The following is a 12,809-nucleotide window of genomic DNA, read 5'->3' on the forward strand; positions in this document are numbered from 1 at the left end:
CTCATGCAGTTGTAGAAGATGGCCACTACACCTCCTACCAACTCCAAGGCCTGAAACACATCATCCAGGTGAAGCAGTGTTTTATTTGTCCTACTTTCAGTGTGGTCTTATGCAGTTCTGAGGAAGGGTCACTTGACCGGAAATGTTAACTCTATTTCTCTCCACAGATGCTGCCAGATTTGCTGAGCTTTTCCAGCAATTTCTGTCTTTGCTTCTGTATTTGCTGCTCCCAGTCTCTTTTACAATGGTGAGACCAAATACAGATTGGGTGACCACTTTGCGGAAAATCTCCACTCTGTCTGTAGGAATGACCATGACTTTCCAGTTGTTTACCACCTCAATAAACTACTTTGTCTCTAATATTTCTGTTCTTGGCCTGCTACTGTGTTCCAATGAAGCTCAACACAATCTAGAGGAACAACAACTCATTTTTCACTTAGATAACAAGGTGTAGAGCTGGATGAACACAGCAGACCAAGCAGGAAAGCTGACGTTTCGGGTCTGGACCCTTCTTCAGAAAAAAGCTTTCCTGCTCCTCTGATGCTGCTTGGCCTGCTGTGTTCATCCAGCTCTACACCTAGTTATCTCAGATTCTCCAGCATCGGCAGTTCCCACTATCTCTGAATCACTTTTCACTTAGGCACTTTACAGCTTCTAGGACACAATATTGAGTTCCACAACTTCAGCAAATGACCTTTGAACTCCATTTTTCTTACATCTTCTCCACCCCCCTCCCCCCACAAGCTGGACTTTATTTGTGTCTTGTTGGATTTGCTCTGAACAGAGCAGACTCATTTTTTTCTCCTCACAGCTAAAATTTTCTCTTATTTTATATAACTGTCACTCCTTTACAATCATTATTTTTTGGTCTGGACACCCTCACAATCTGTTTCACTTCCTGTCCTTGAAACCCCACCATTTTCAAACTCCTTTCAGTTCCAAAGAAGTGTAATATTAGACTCAAAACATTAACTCAGTTTCTTTCTCTGCAGAAGCTGCTTGATTTGCTGAGTTTCTCCAGCACTTAGTTTTTATTTCAGGTTTCCAGCATTGTAGTATTTTGCTTTTATCTTCAGACAAATGTTTGTTACAGAAATGTTAACGCTATTATCTTTTATTTCCACATCAGTCTATGTCCTTCGATGCTCATAGTCTGACTGTTCCCATTATCAGTTGGTTGGGTCTACTTCCATCTGATATTCAAAGGTTAGTAGTGGGATTAAAATGCAGATCTATTTGTTTTAGTGCAGTATCCGGTATTCTTATTAAGATGATACAGGTATTTGGTTTTTAGAGCTTTTTTAGTAATGTGTTATTTCCTTTTCAAGAGAAACTTAGCCTCATCTCTGTTAGAATAATGATCTTACTCCTGGATGTTGATTTGTCAGAATCTTTGTGGAATGGTATGATGTAGTTATTTTTACAAAAAACAAAAACTGAGTTCTTCACTTCAGCAGCAACAAAGTTATGTGGCAATTACATTAATGTTATTTATTAACATCAGCATTAGCAAGCCGAATACTGTCACCAGATAAAACATGCATCTTTCTTACATGGTGCAATTAATGGAGAAATACGTGGGGCTGAATTTTGCTGTCAAGTCTTCTATCCCTGACTGTCAGAAACTCTCCTTGTTCATGTACTCTTATTGTTAATCTCCAAGGACAACATGCTCAAACTTAAAAAAAAAAGGAAGGAAACTAACAACAAGAGTACATGAACACCAACTGGCTACAAAAAGACACGACCAATACTCACTCATCTCAATCCACATGGACAAGAAGATCCACGACTTCGTCTGGGACAACACCAAGATCCTGGGACAGGCTAGGCAGAGACAAGCACGAGAATTCCTGGAAGCATGGCACTCCACGAAGCATGCTATTAATAAACACATTGAACTCGACCCCATATACATTCCACTACGAAGGAAAACCGGAAGTGAGGCAATCCATCTCAACGGACCCCAGAGTTTAAAAACCAGGCGGGAAAACACACCGACGCTTCATCGGAGGCTGCACTGAGGATGTTACCAAGCATGGTAACGAAACGTCTGCGAAACAACAAGCCAGCTCAGTGAGCTAACCAGCCTCATCACTTTATATTTAAAACTGTTACGTCCAGTAGCTCTCACCTTTCACGCCTCCTCATCTAGTTTTTGTGCCCTTTATTCCGACTAACCCACTATGCACTATGTACAGGTAATGAGCTGTACAATAACAATGGTATGATTGAAATCCTTGTGGAAAAAAAACTTCATTTAGAACTCTATTTAAAAATGTCTGCGATACTGACAATCTTATAAAAATGCAATGAGACAGTGCCATTTATACTAACAAGAATAGAAACTTTACCCCACTTCACATTCCTTAATATTGTCCAAATAACCATACATTGAAAAAAAATCAAGGAAAGGATATCTCACTTTGAATTCATAAAGATGTCAATGAATCAAAGCTAACCCTCTGCCTCAAACTGAAAACGGACCTCTTTTGAACTTGCCCATTAGTGAGATTTGGAGCACAGCCAAGCCTTCATATTGAAGTCACCTAGTAATTTTTATCAACAAAAATAGATGACCAAGCATCCGTTTCTCTGAATGACCTCATTATTATGAATATGTGGCTGAAACTCAAGACTCTCAAATTGATTAGCTCAGCAGGAGTCTATTTAGAACTTGGGGGTGCGGGGTTAATTTTGATTGAATGATATCATTATGAGGTTGTAATAAGTTATGCTTTGTTTGATGTGTTTTATCAATGTCTCTTTATTTGAAGACTAAAAGATAGTATGCACTTAATGGTAGGGTCCTGGGGAGTGTTGCTGAACAAAGAAACCTTGGTGTGCAGGGACATAGTTCCTTGAAGGTAGAGTCACAGTTAGACAGGATAATGAAGAAGGCATTTGGTACGCTTGCTTCTGTTGGCAACTGCATTGAGTATAGGAGTTAGGACGTCATGTCGTGGCTGTACAGGACATTAGTTAGGCTACTTTTGGAATACTGCATTCAGTTCTGGTTTCCCTGCTATAGGAAAGATGTTGTTAAACTTCAAAGGTTGCTGAACAGATTTACAAGGATGTTGCCATGGTTAGAGGCTTGAGCTGTAAGGAGAGGCTAAATAGGATGAAACTACTTTTCCTGAAGCGTCAGAGGCTGAGGGGTGACCTCATAGAGGTTTATAAATTCATGAGGGGCATGGATAGTGTGAATAGCCAAGGTCTTTTCCTCAGAGTAGGGGAGTCCAAAGCTACAGGGTTAAGGTGAGAGGGGAAAGATTTGAAAGGGAATTGAGGGGCAACTTTTTCACAGAGGGTGATGCATTTATGGAATGAACTGCCAGAGGATATGGTGGAGGCTGGTACAATTACATTATTTAAAAGGCATCTGGATGGGTATATGAATAGGAAGAGTTTAGAGAGATATAGGCCAAATGTTGGCAAATGGGACTAGATTAATTTAGGATATCTGGTTGCCATGGTCGAGTTGGACTGAAGAGTCTATTTCCATGCTGTACAGCTCTATGCCTCTATGACCGCCTTTTTCCCAACTGACTCACCATTTTCATGTTATCCAGGGGCTGGGAAAATTCAGCCAGATTAGGTTGCTGCAGCTAATTGATTTTGCCAAACTCGCCAAAATTACCATGGCCGTTCACAAGAGGCTTATTACTGTTGATGAACAAATGAAGGAAAAAAATGATCGATGTGGAAAACCACTTTTGTTCATGGAAGACCAGCTTGCTAAGTGGTTTGACCCTCTCAAAACTCCATATAAGTCTGTTTGCGCTGCTTCTGAAATTTGACTAGAAGTATCCAAGAAACCTTACTATTTTCAATTATTATGTTCCCACTTCCAAGTATACTTGTTCATCTAGCAATTCAATTTCATATGTAAACACTCAAATATTTGTTGTGACTGAGTTAGAAAGGGTGAACTAATCCCTTTCCATGATCCATTCCTCCACAGGTCATTGCGAAGTTTGAATTTAAAAAAGGAAATGATAAATTCCAAATTTAAGTAAATATTTATATATAGTAAATCAAACTGTATATAGTTTAGTATAATAAACATATCAACCAGGCTCCTTTAGAAACAAATAAAGAACTAGTTTATTGGAGACAAAGCTGATTGAAGCTGATTTTAAACTGTTTGAACTACACAACTACCTTCCTTGAAAAAAAAACATACCAAGGCAACACATGCACACGCACTGTCTCACACACACACACAACCTTCAAGTCTAGGGAGAAAAAGTACTTTAAATAAGAAATCATTAAATTCAGAGAAATGAATTATTCATAGATTGTCCAATGTTGGTCTGCAGCTGATGTCACTTTGTACGCACTCACTGGGCTTTCTCCCTGGATCAGGTATGGCTGGCTGATATCTTTTTATCTGAAGACATTAGAGTTGATTTGGAATTCTTCCTTCAAAACTCTTCACTTGCAGTTACTCATCATGTCTAGTGAATTTTGCAACTCTTACAATTTGGTGAGAGGGATTTCGGAGAGATGGAGGCAAAGTGCAAATGTTGTTGTTTAGGCAAGGTATCTCTCTCACTATCTGCGTTCACATCCAATGTATTTTTTAACTCGCTGTCCCTGAAGGAATTGTAGAGGCAATGACTCCAATTGTGCAGTCTCTGCCCTTTGAAAACATAAAATTTTCCGACCCGTTTCTCTTGCTTTGTAAAGTGTTTTTCCCAAAATGCCCAAGGTATAGATATATGTCCAGTCAATGATTTTCTAAATGGATAGTTCAGATAGCATCTTAATAACAACATAAAAAGCAATTTAAAAGTAGGTGTTGCTAACAGATCGAACTTCCTTAATCACTGATAGAATACACTTGATCACAGACACTCATTCATTTTGTACACACTGAACAAATGGTCATGTTTGTCATCTTAATAAATAATGGGCAGCACGGTTGGCTCAGTGGTTACTACGCTGCCTCACCGCATCGGGGACCCGGGGTCAATTCCAGTCTTGGGCTCCTGTCTGTGTGAAGTTTGTGTGTTCTCCCTTTGTCTGCATGGGTTTCTGCTCGGTGTTTCAGTTTTCTCCCACAGTCCAAAGATGGGCAGGTCAGGTGGATTGGCCATGCTAAATTACCCATTGTGTTCAGGGATATGTAGGTTAGGTGTGTTAGCCATGGGAAATGCAGAGTTACAGGGATAGGTAAGGAATGGATCCTCTTTGGGAGCGTCAGTGTGGACTTGTTGGGCCAAATGGCCTGATTCCACACTCTGGGGATTCTATTAAAAAAATGTTTTGCATCCAATATCAGTTCCCATAATAATCAAACGTAACTAGTGACATCCTATGTTTGCCAGCCTAATCTTTTATTTTTTATATTACAAGCACTGTTTAGATTAGAAACTAAATGTCAGTCAAATGTGCTTTCTTTGTATATGTTGTCTCCAGATTAAATATACCGAAAGAAGCTTTAATTCCTCTTACTAACAATGACGTGAGAAAGTTGAGCATGCTGCAAAAGAGACCCTATGTTAACTGGCAACCCCTCTGGAAGAAAGAGGTAAGGTAAAACTATGATTAATTAGTTTCTTATCTAGTAATACATCACCAGTAATTTTGCTGATAATACAAAATAACAAAGCGTGGTCAGGCTGTACAAAGAAATAAGTGGATCACGACCATAAGATGTCGGAGCAGAAGTACGCCGTTCAGCCTGTCGGCTCTGCTGAACCATTCCTGGCTAATAATCCTCAGTTTCACTTTTCTGCCTTTCCCCACGATGTAGGAATAGGAGTAAGCTATTCAGCCCCACAAGCCTGTTCAGCCATTCAGTGAGATCATGGCTGATCTGTGGCCTAGCTGCATATACCTGACTTTGCTCCATATTCCTTAATACCTTTGCTTTAATAAAAAATAGGCTGTCTCAAATTTAAAATTCACAACTGATCTAACATTCCCTACTGTTTGTGGAAGAGAGTTCCAAACATATATCACCCTGTGTGTGCAGAATGATTCCTAACATTTATCCTGAACAGTCTCATCCTTATGCCCCCTAGTTCAAGAATGCCCAAGCAGTGGAAATAGTTTATCTTTATCTATCCTGTCTTTTCCTGTTAATATTCTTGAAGACTTTGATCAGATCACTCCTTAACCTTCTAAATTCTAGAGAAAACAGGCTTAATTTGTATAACCTCTCCTCATATCTTAACCCTGTAGTCCAGGTATCATTGTTGTAAACCTATATTGTACTTCCTGCAAGGGCAATATATTTCCCGAAGTTGTAGTGCCAAGTTCTTCTCTCAGTACATCAAGTGGGGTCTAACTAGGATTTTGTATAACTGCAGCATAACTTCTGTGTCCTTGTATTCCATTCCTTTAGATATAAAGGCGAGTATTCCATTATCTTTCTTGATGATTTTTCTACACCTGTTTATGGCGTATATGGTGTATTTTAAAGATCCTTGCACCCGAACCCTCAGATCATTTTGGAGTTCTGAGAAAGGGTCACCGGACCTAAAACATTAACTTTTTTTTCCTTCACAGATGCTGCCAGACCTGCTGAGCTTTTCCAGCAACTTCTGTTTTTGTTCCTGATTTACAGCATCTGCAGTTCTTGCAGTTTTCACTTTGGACATTTGTTGTACTTAGCCCTGGATTCCCTTACTGATGAAAAATTTAACCTCTCCGCATCTAATCTGTGAAGACCTCTAAGAATCTTGTATGTTTCAATAAGGTTGCCTCTCATTCTTCTATATTCCAAAGAATACTGGCCCAATCTATTCAACCTATCCTGTAAGACAGTCTCTCCATACGTTGTATCAGCCGAGTGAACCTTCTCTGGACTGCTTCCGATGCCATTATACCTTTCCTTAGGTGAGGAAAAACTGTTAACAGTATTCCAGCTGTGGTCTGACTGGTGCCTTGTATAGTTTTAGCAAAACCTCCCTTCTTTTTCCATTTGAAGTAAAGGCCAATATTTAATCTCCCTTCCCCATTACCCACTGAATTTGGATACTAGCTTTTTGTGATTCATAGACAAAGACTCCCAAATCCTTCTGTTCCATAGCTTTCTGCAGTCTTCCTCTATTTAAATAATATTCAGCTCCTCTATTCTTCCTGCCAAAAGCATAACTTCAGTTTCCCTACATAATATTCCATCTGCCAAGGTTTTGTCCACTGTCTTAACTTGACTGTATCCCTCTGCAGATATGGTAAATAAAATTGTTGTCTCAGCACCGACCCCTGTGACAAGCGTTATATAGAACAAAACTGCACGTAAAAAATGATAACTCTGTAATTATACACTAAGGCAAACATTAATTAAAATACTTGTGTATTTATATACACTGTAAAGAGCAGTTTTATTCAGTCATGCTAAATGGCACTTGCCATTATCAATATTGAAATAAAAGCAAGTTCTGGGGCTGACCTCACAAGTATGTGGATCTGTGGGCAGCAAATCTGTATTATTGCCAAAAGCATCTAGTATTCACAAAGTCAGTTATTCCAAGCTCGGTGGTAAAGTAGCATCATGTCATTCGGATATGTCATTGCATTCTGTTATTGTTATGAATTACAGCATGTTACAAATGTGTGAATTGCTACAGCAAACACGGCGATATAAAAATCCACAAACCCGAAAGCCCTGGCTGACCCATTGTCTCTGTCTGCTCCTGCCCCACTGTACTTACCTCCGCTTACCTTGACTGAGTTCCCCGGTCCAGGAACTCCCCACCTATGTCCGGGACACTACCCATGCCCTTCACCTCCTCCAAGACTTCCAATTCCCTGGCCCCAACATCTCATCTTCACTATGGATGTCCCCCGCACAGATGGCCTAAAAGCCCTATGCTTCTTCCTCTCCCACAGGCCCAACCAGTCCCCCTCCACTGACATCCTCATCTGCTTAACTGAACTCGTCCTTACCCTTAACAACTTCTCCTTCAACTCCTTCCACTTCCTACAGACTGAGGGGGTAGCCATGGGTACCTGCATGGGCCCAAGCGATGCCTGCCTCTTCGTAGGATACGTGGAACAGTCCCTGTTCTGCAGCTACACTGGCACTATCCCCTACCTCGTCCTCCACCAACTCGTGCTCCCACAAGGGGCTCAAACAGTTCATCAACTTTACTAACACCTTCCGCCCCAACCTCAAGTTCACCTGGACCATCTCTGATCCTTCTCTCTCCTTCCTGGATCTCTCTGTCTCCATCTCTGGTGACCACCTCGAAATTGATATCTATTTCAAGCCCACTGACTCCCACAGCTACCCTAGACTACATCTCCTGTCACACACCTTCCTGCAAAAATGCGATCCCCTACTCCCAATTCCTCCACCTTTTGCCATGTCTGCTCCCAAGAAGGGGCATTCTACTCCCGAACATCCCAGATGTCCTCTCATTTCAAGGACTGCAACTTCCCCCCTTCAGTGGTCAAAAATGCTCTTGACGGCATCTCTTGCATTTCCCATACCTCTGCCCTCACATCCCCTCCCCCCAACAAAAACAAAGACAGAATCCCCCTTGTCCTCACATATCACCCCACTAATGTCTGGATTGAACGTATCATTCTCTGCCACTTCTGCCACCTGCAATCTGACCCCACAACGAAGGATATATTTCCCTCCCCACCCCCACCTGCCTTCCGGAGGGACCACTCTCTCTGAAACTCCCTCGTCCGTTCCACACTCCCCACTAGCTCCACCACCCCTGGCACGTTTCCCGCAACCACAGGAAGTGCTGTACCCGCCCCTACATCTCTCCCTCACCTCCATCGAAGAAACCAAAAAACCTTTCCACATCAGACAGAGGTTCACCTGCACATCCGCTAACGTGATCTATTCCATCCGCTGCTCCAAATGTGGCCTCCTCTACATCGGTGAGACTAAGTGGAGGCTCGGAGACCACTTTGTAGACCATCTCCGCTCGGTTCGCGACAAACGACAACACCTCCCAGTCGTGAACCGCTTCAACTCCCCCTCTCACTCCCTGGATGACATGTCCATCCTAGGCCTCCTCCAGTGTCACAATGACGCCACCCAGAAACTGGCAGAGCAGCACCTCATGTTCCATCTTGGGAGCTTACAACCCAATGGTCTTAATGTGGACTTTACCAGTTTCAAAATCTCCCCAGCCCCGTCTCCTCCCATGTCTAACCCTCCCTCTCATCCCCACCTCCTTGACCTGACACAACCTGTCCGTCTTCTCTCCCACCTATTGCTCTTCCCACCTCACTGACTGATCCCCACCACTGCCTACCTGCATGCACTCACCTATCACCATCCCACCTACCTTCCCCAGCTCCACCCCTCTCTCTCTTTATTTCAGAGCTCACCCATCCCCCATTTCTGAAGAAGGGTCCCGACCTGAAACGTCAGTTTTTCTGCTCCTCTGATGCTGCCTGGCTTGCTGTGTTCCTCCAGCTGCACACTGTGTTTCCTACTCCGGCATCGGTAGTTCTTACTATCTCTGATATAAATCCTTTATTCTTTTCAGATGGAAATTATGGAGAAGTGTAAAGTGAAGGCTGAAATACAGGCCCTGGAATCTATTTCTTCTGACTACCTCACAAGAGTATACTTGCCAAACAAACTCAAGTTTGGTGGATGGATATAAGAAAATTGTCCGTGTTATTTGAAGTGATGTATTCATACATTTGACTGTATTCAAGTGAATTATATTTCTGATTTGAGCTGACGTGCCAGCTGTTCAGCCTTCATGTTGTTTGATGTAACAGCAATTGATTATTAGTTGACATGGTGCCGAAATGTTGTCATCTCTGGCTGAGTTGGTTTGTCAGATGTTTAGCACATTTGTTGCTGAAGTTGCTGGTTTATTTGATATTCCATTCCAGTTATTCAGCCTTTTGTTTGGTGGCTGTCTTGGTTAAGTTGATACGTTGGCCAGATATATCTGTTCACTTGGTGAGTAAGTTGAAATTATACCTGTTCAGTTGATGAACCTGCTGTAAACTTTCTGGCTGAGTTGATGCACCAGTTATTGAGTAGTGTGGTTGGCTTCTCTATTTGCTGTTACCGTTATGGTCGACTGTGCTGAAATTAGTAACATATTCCATGGAATACATTAAGATTCACAAACACTGAAACAGTTGTAATTCATTATCAAATATTTACACTTTCACATTTGTGACTAAGTTCCGAAATAAATAGGATAATTGCTTTACATAAAGGACAGTATTCAGTCATTGCTTAAGGACTCAGATTATGTTGTGAATTATGATGACAACGCCGCAATGGTTCCTAATGATAAGAAAATGAAAAGATTAGGTGGAGGGGATGTGTCCGATAGCCATGTCCTCACCCTGACATGGAAACAATCCTTGCCTTTGTAGAAAAGGACCAGGACCTGTCCTGTGGGGCGCAAAGTCAAGGATGTCCTGGCAACTGACTAAATCTCACTTGTTCTTGCACTGAAACACTGGCATTAAACAGACAGTGTCATGCATTGGGCACCACTTGTAACCTGCAGCCATGATGCTTTCTGCCTCTTGTGCCTTACAGGTACATCTGCAGAGAACCACTCATTCCTCCCAGGAGTGATATCCTCAATCTCTGTGGATCAGTATCGAGGACCCAAAGGAAACACCAACAAGGCTATTTCCTAGATCCGCCACCAGCTCTGATATTCCAGTGGAGTCAAGGTGAGTGGAGTGTGGGATCGGAGGGTGCTGACGATAGGCAAGGAGGAAATGCCTCAGGTGTCTGATACTCAGAGCAGTGCCAGAGACAATGTAGCACTAGGAGACATCAGCTGCTGGCAGGGAAGGATCCTGTAGTCTCAGCAATCATAGAAGTTTGTGTAAAATACAAAAGGTGAAGCAGCAGTGGCAGATAGGTATATGGGATACATTATCCCTCACCACTAAAAAGCTGGAGCAATGCAGCCAGTCCTGTGACCTCACATCTGCCTCTATGGACAGGTTGGTAGCTGACATCGAGAGACATGCCCAGCATCCTCAGAGGGTGCTGGACAGTAGCGTACACCTGCACTCCATCACCCCAGATATTTGTCCCAGGACGGAAGGCATGTCAGAGTGTGGGGAGGTAGGGGTGTGTACCTTGACTCTATTCCATGAGCCCTGTTTTTACAAAGACACAAGGAAGTGCCAGGAGACATCCACCTTGAGGTGGAACTGTACACACGTTTCTTAGCAATTATCACTCAGTACACTGCACAAGTAACCTGGCTCTCCACAACCATCCTGCCTGCCCCTCCAGCCCCTGGAAGTTCAGACCACAAATGCCGAACATGCCTTTGACAAGAAGGCCCCCGGCATGTCTGTCACATCCAGATCCGTGTTCCCTGGGGTTCCCCTCCTGTACCTGGTTGGAGGTCATTGGTCCTGGCCCCTTCAACCCCATGTTTGGAACTGGATACCTCAGTGATATCCAGCAGGAGGGAGAGGAGAAGGAAGGTATACTGAAGGGCCACAGCTGACAGTTATGTACATAGTTTGTTTTGTATGTAAATGTTTGTTTTTATGTTCATGTGGTTGTCCCTGGCTCTGTGTTAGACCTAGACACTTCATTATGCGCTGCAGCATCACTGCCTCAGCAGTAGTGAGGTGCTATAGTTGGGCTCTATAGTGAGCAGCAGTAGCAAAGTGTGTAGCCATGATCTTATTGAATGGCAGAGCAGGCTGAAAGGGCTAAATGGCCTACTCCTTCTGGTTCTTATGTACATGTCCTTGTCTCACCCAACACCTTAGGCCTCCCTTTCAATATTGCCTATTATCCACCTAGCTGTGTGCTCAGGTGTATATATATATCAGGCAATTCCCTGGCAGTGATGTTAAAAGGGTGGCGCAGTACAGAGAGAAGGCCAGTGCTGCAGGTTTACCAGGGAGTAGGCACCCTACATGTTTGTGTCATGGCTGACGTGTTCACCTGTAATTGGTTGCAGATGCAGCCCACCCCCTCACATATCAGTTCACTTAACCTGCACATTTCAAGGGCTTTCCTGGCCGTTCTCATAAACATTGTGCACTTTCCATTTCCTTCATGGCTGCTACAACAGCAGGCTGTCCTCTGCATTGGCTTCCAGCCTCAGTATTAACATGCCACTGAGGCACCGAGCATAAATCTCTCCTTGCTAACTGCCTTCCACGAACCCCACAGCCTTCACACTTCCCCAGTTGATTCCCCAAGTCATGTGTATGCGTTACACCCACATACCTGCTCCCCTTGCCTCGTAGTTTCTGTGAATGGAGGCATTGGAGTGACTGTGGCCCATCCCCTTGAATGAGCTGACCTGCACGAGCCAGCCCACACCCCTGACTGATGAACACACCGGCCTGCTGTGGTCATTCTAAATTAAACAGCAGCCAGCAGCTATTGGCTACAGAGAACAGCAGAAACCAAGATCAAAGAGGTCACAAAAGTTTGGGGGAATCAGTTGCAACCAGCCCAGGGGTTGTGTATTGGAGGAGTTTTGATCAGACTTCCAGGCACCTTGACTTCCAGCCAGTGCCTGAGGACATGCACTTTACACCCCCGTGACATGGCAACGGTGTGGGTTGTTGGCATGTACCCAGTGGATGCTTTTACCTGGTTCATGACCCCATCGGACAAAACCCACGAACATTTAGAAAGGTCTGGTTCAAGGAAAATAAAAACACACCTGGATGCCACCCCCTCACTGAAGACACGACCTGGCCTGCAGTGGAGCTCTGACCACCTGGAGAGAGAGAGTGCGCCCTGACCCCCTGCGAGACCCACCTTCATAGAAGAGAGCCAGCCCTATGTCAGAAAAAGAGATTTCCCTGGCCCAGCTCAAACATGCAGATTGCTACAAGTGGTATCCTTTTTAAGA

The 12,809-nt window shown here is 43.3% G+C and overlaps 1 protein-coding gene across 4 annotated transcripts in view; it reads left to right on the forward strand.

Annotated features, from left to right (window-relative positions):
* Positions 1-10,160, forward strand: part of spo11 (SPO11 initiator of meiotic double stranded breaks) — a 50,497-nt gene extending 40,337 nt beyond the window's left edge. For 3 of the 4 annotated variants that reach the window (XM_048608489.1, XM_048608487.1, XM_048608490.1), the window contains 3 exons: positions 1,130-1,206; positions 5,428-5,539; positions 9,474-10,160. In XM_048608489.1, the coding sequence (XP_048464446.1) occupies positions 1,130-1,206; positions 5,428-5,539; positions 9,474-9,593 (309 nt within the window). In that variant the 3' untranslated portion in view covers positions 9,594-10,160. The remainder of the gene's footprint in view (positions 1-1,129; positions 1,207-5,427; positions 5,540-9,473) is intronic. The other variant, XM_048608488.1, reaches the window with a different exon arrangement.
* The last annotated feature ends 2,649 nt before the right edge of the window (positions 10,161-12,809 follow it).

This window comes from Rhincodon typus, chromosome 19, assembly GCF_021869965.1.
Source record: "Rhincodon typus isolate 14 chromosome 19, sRhiTyp1.1, whole genome shotgun sequence".
Lineage (NCBI taxonomy): Eukaryota > Metazoa > Chordata > Chondrichthyes > Orectolobiformes > Rhincodontidae > Rhincodon > Rhincodon typus.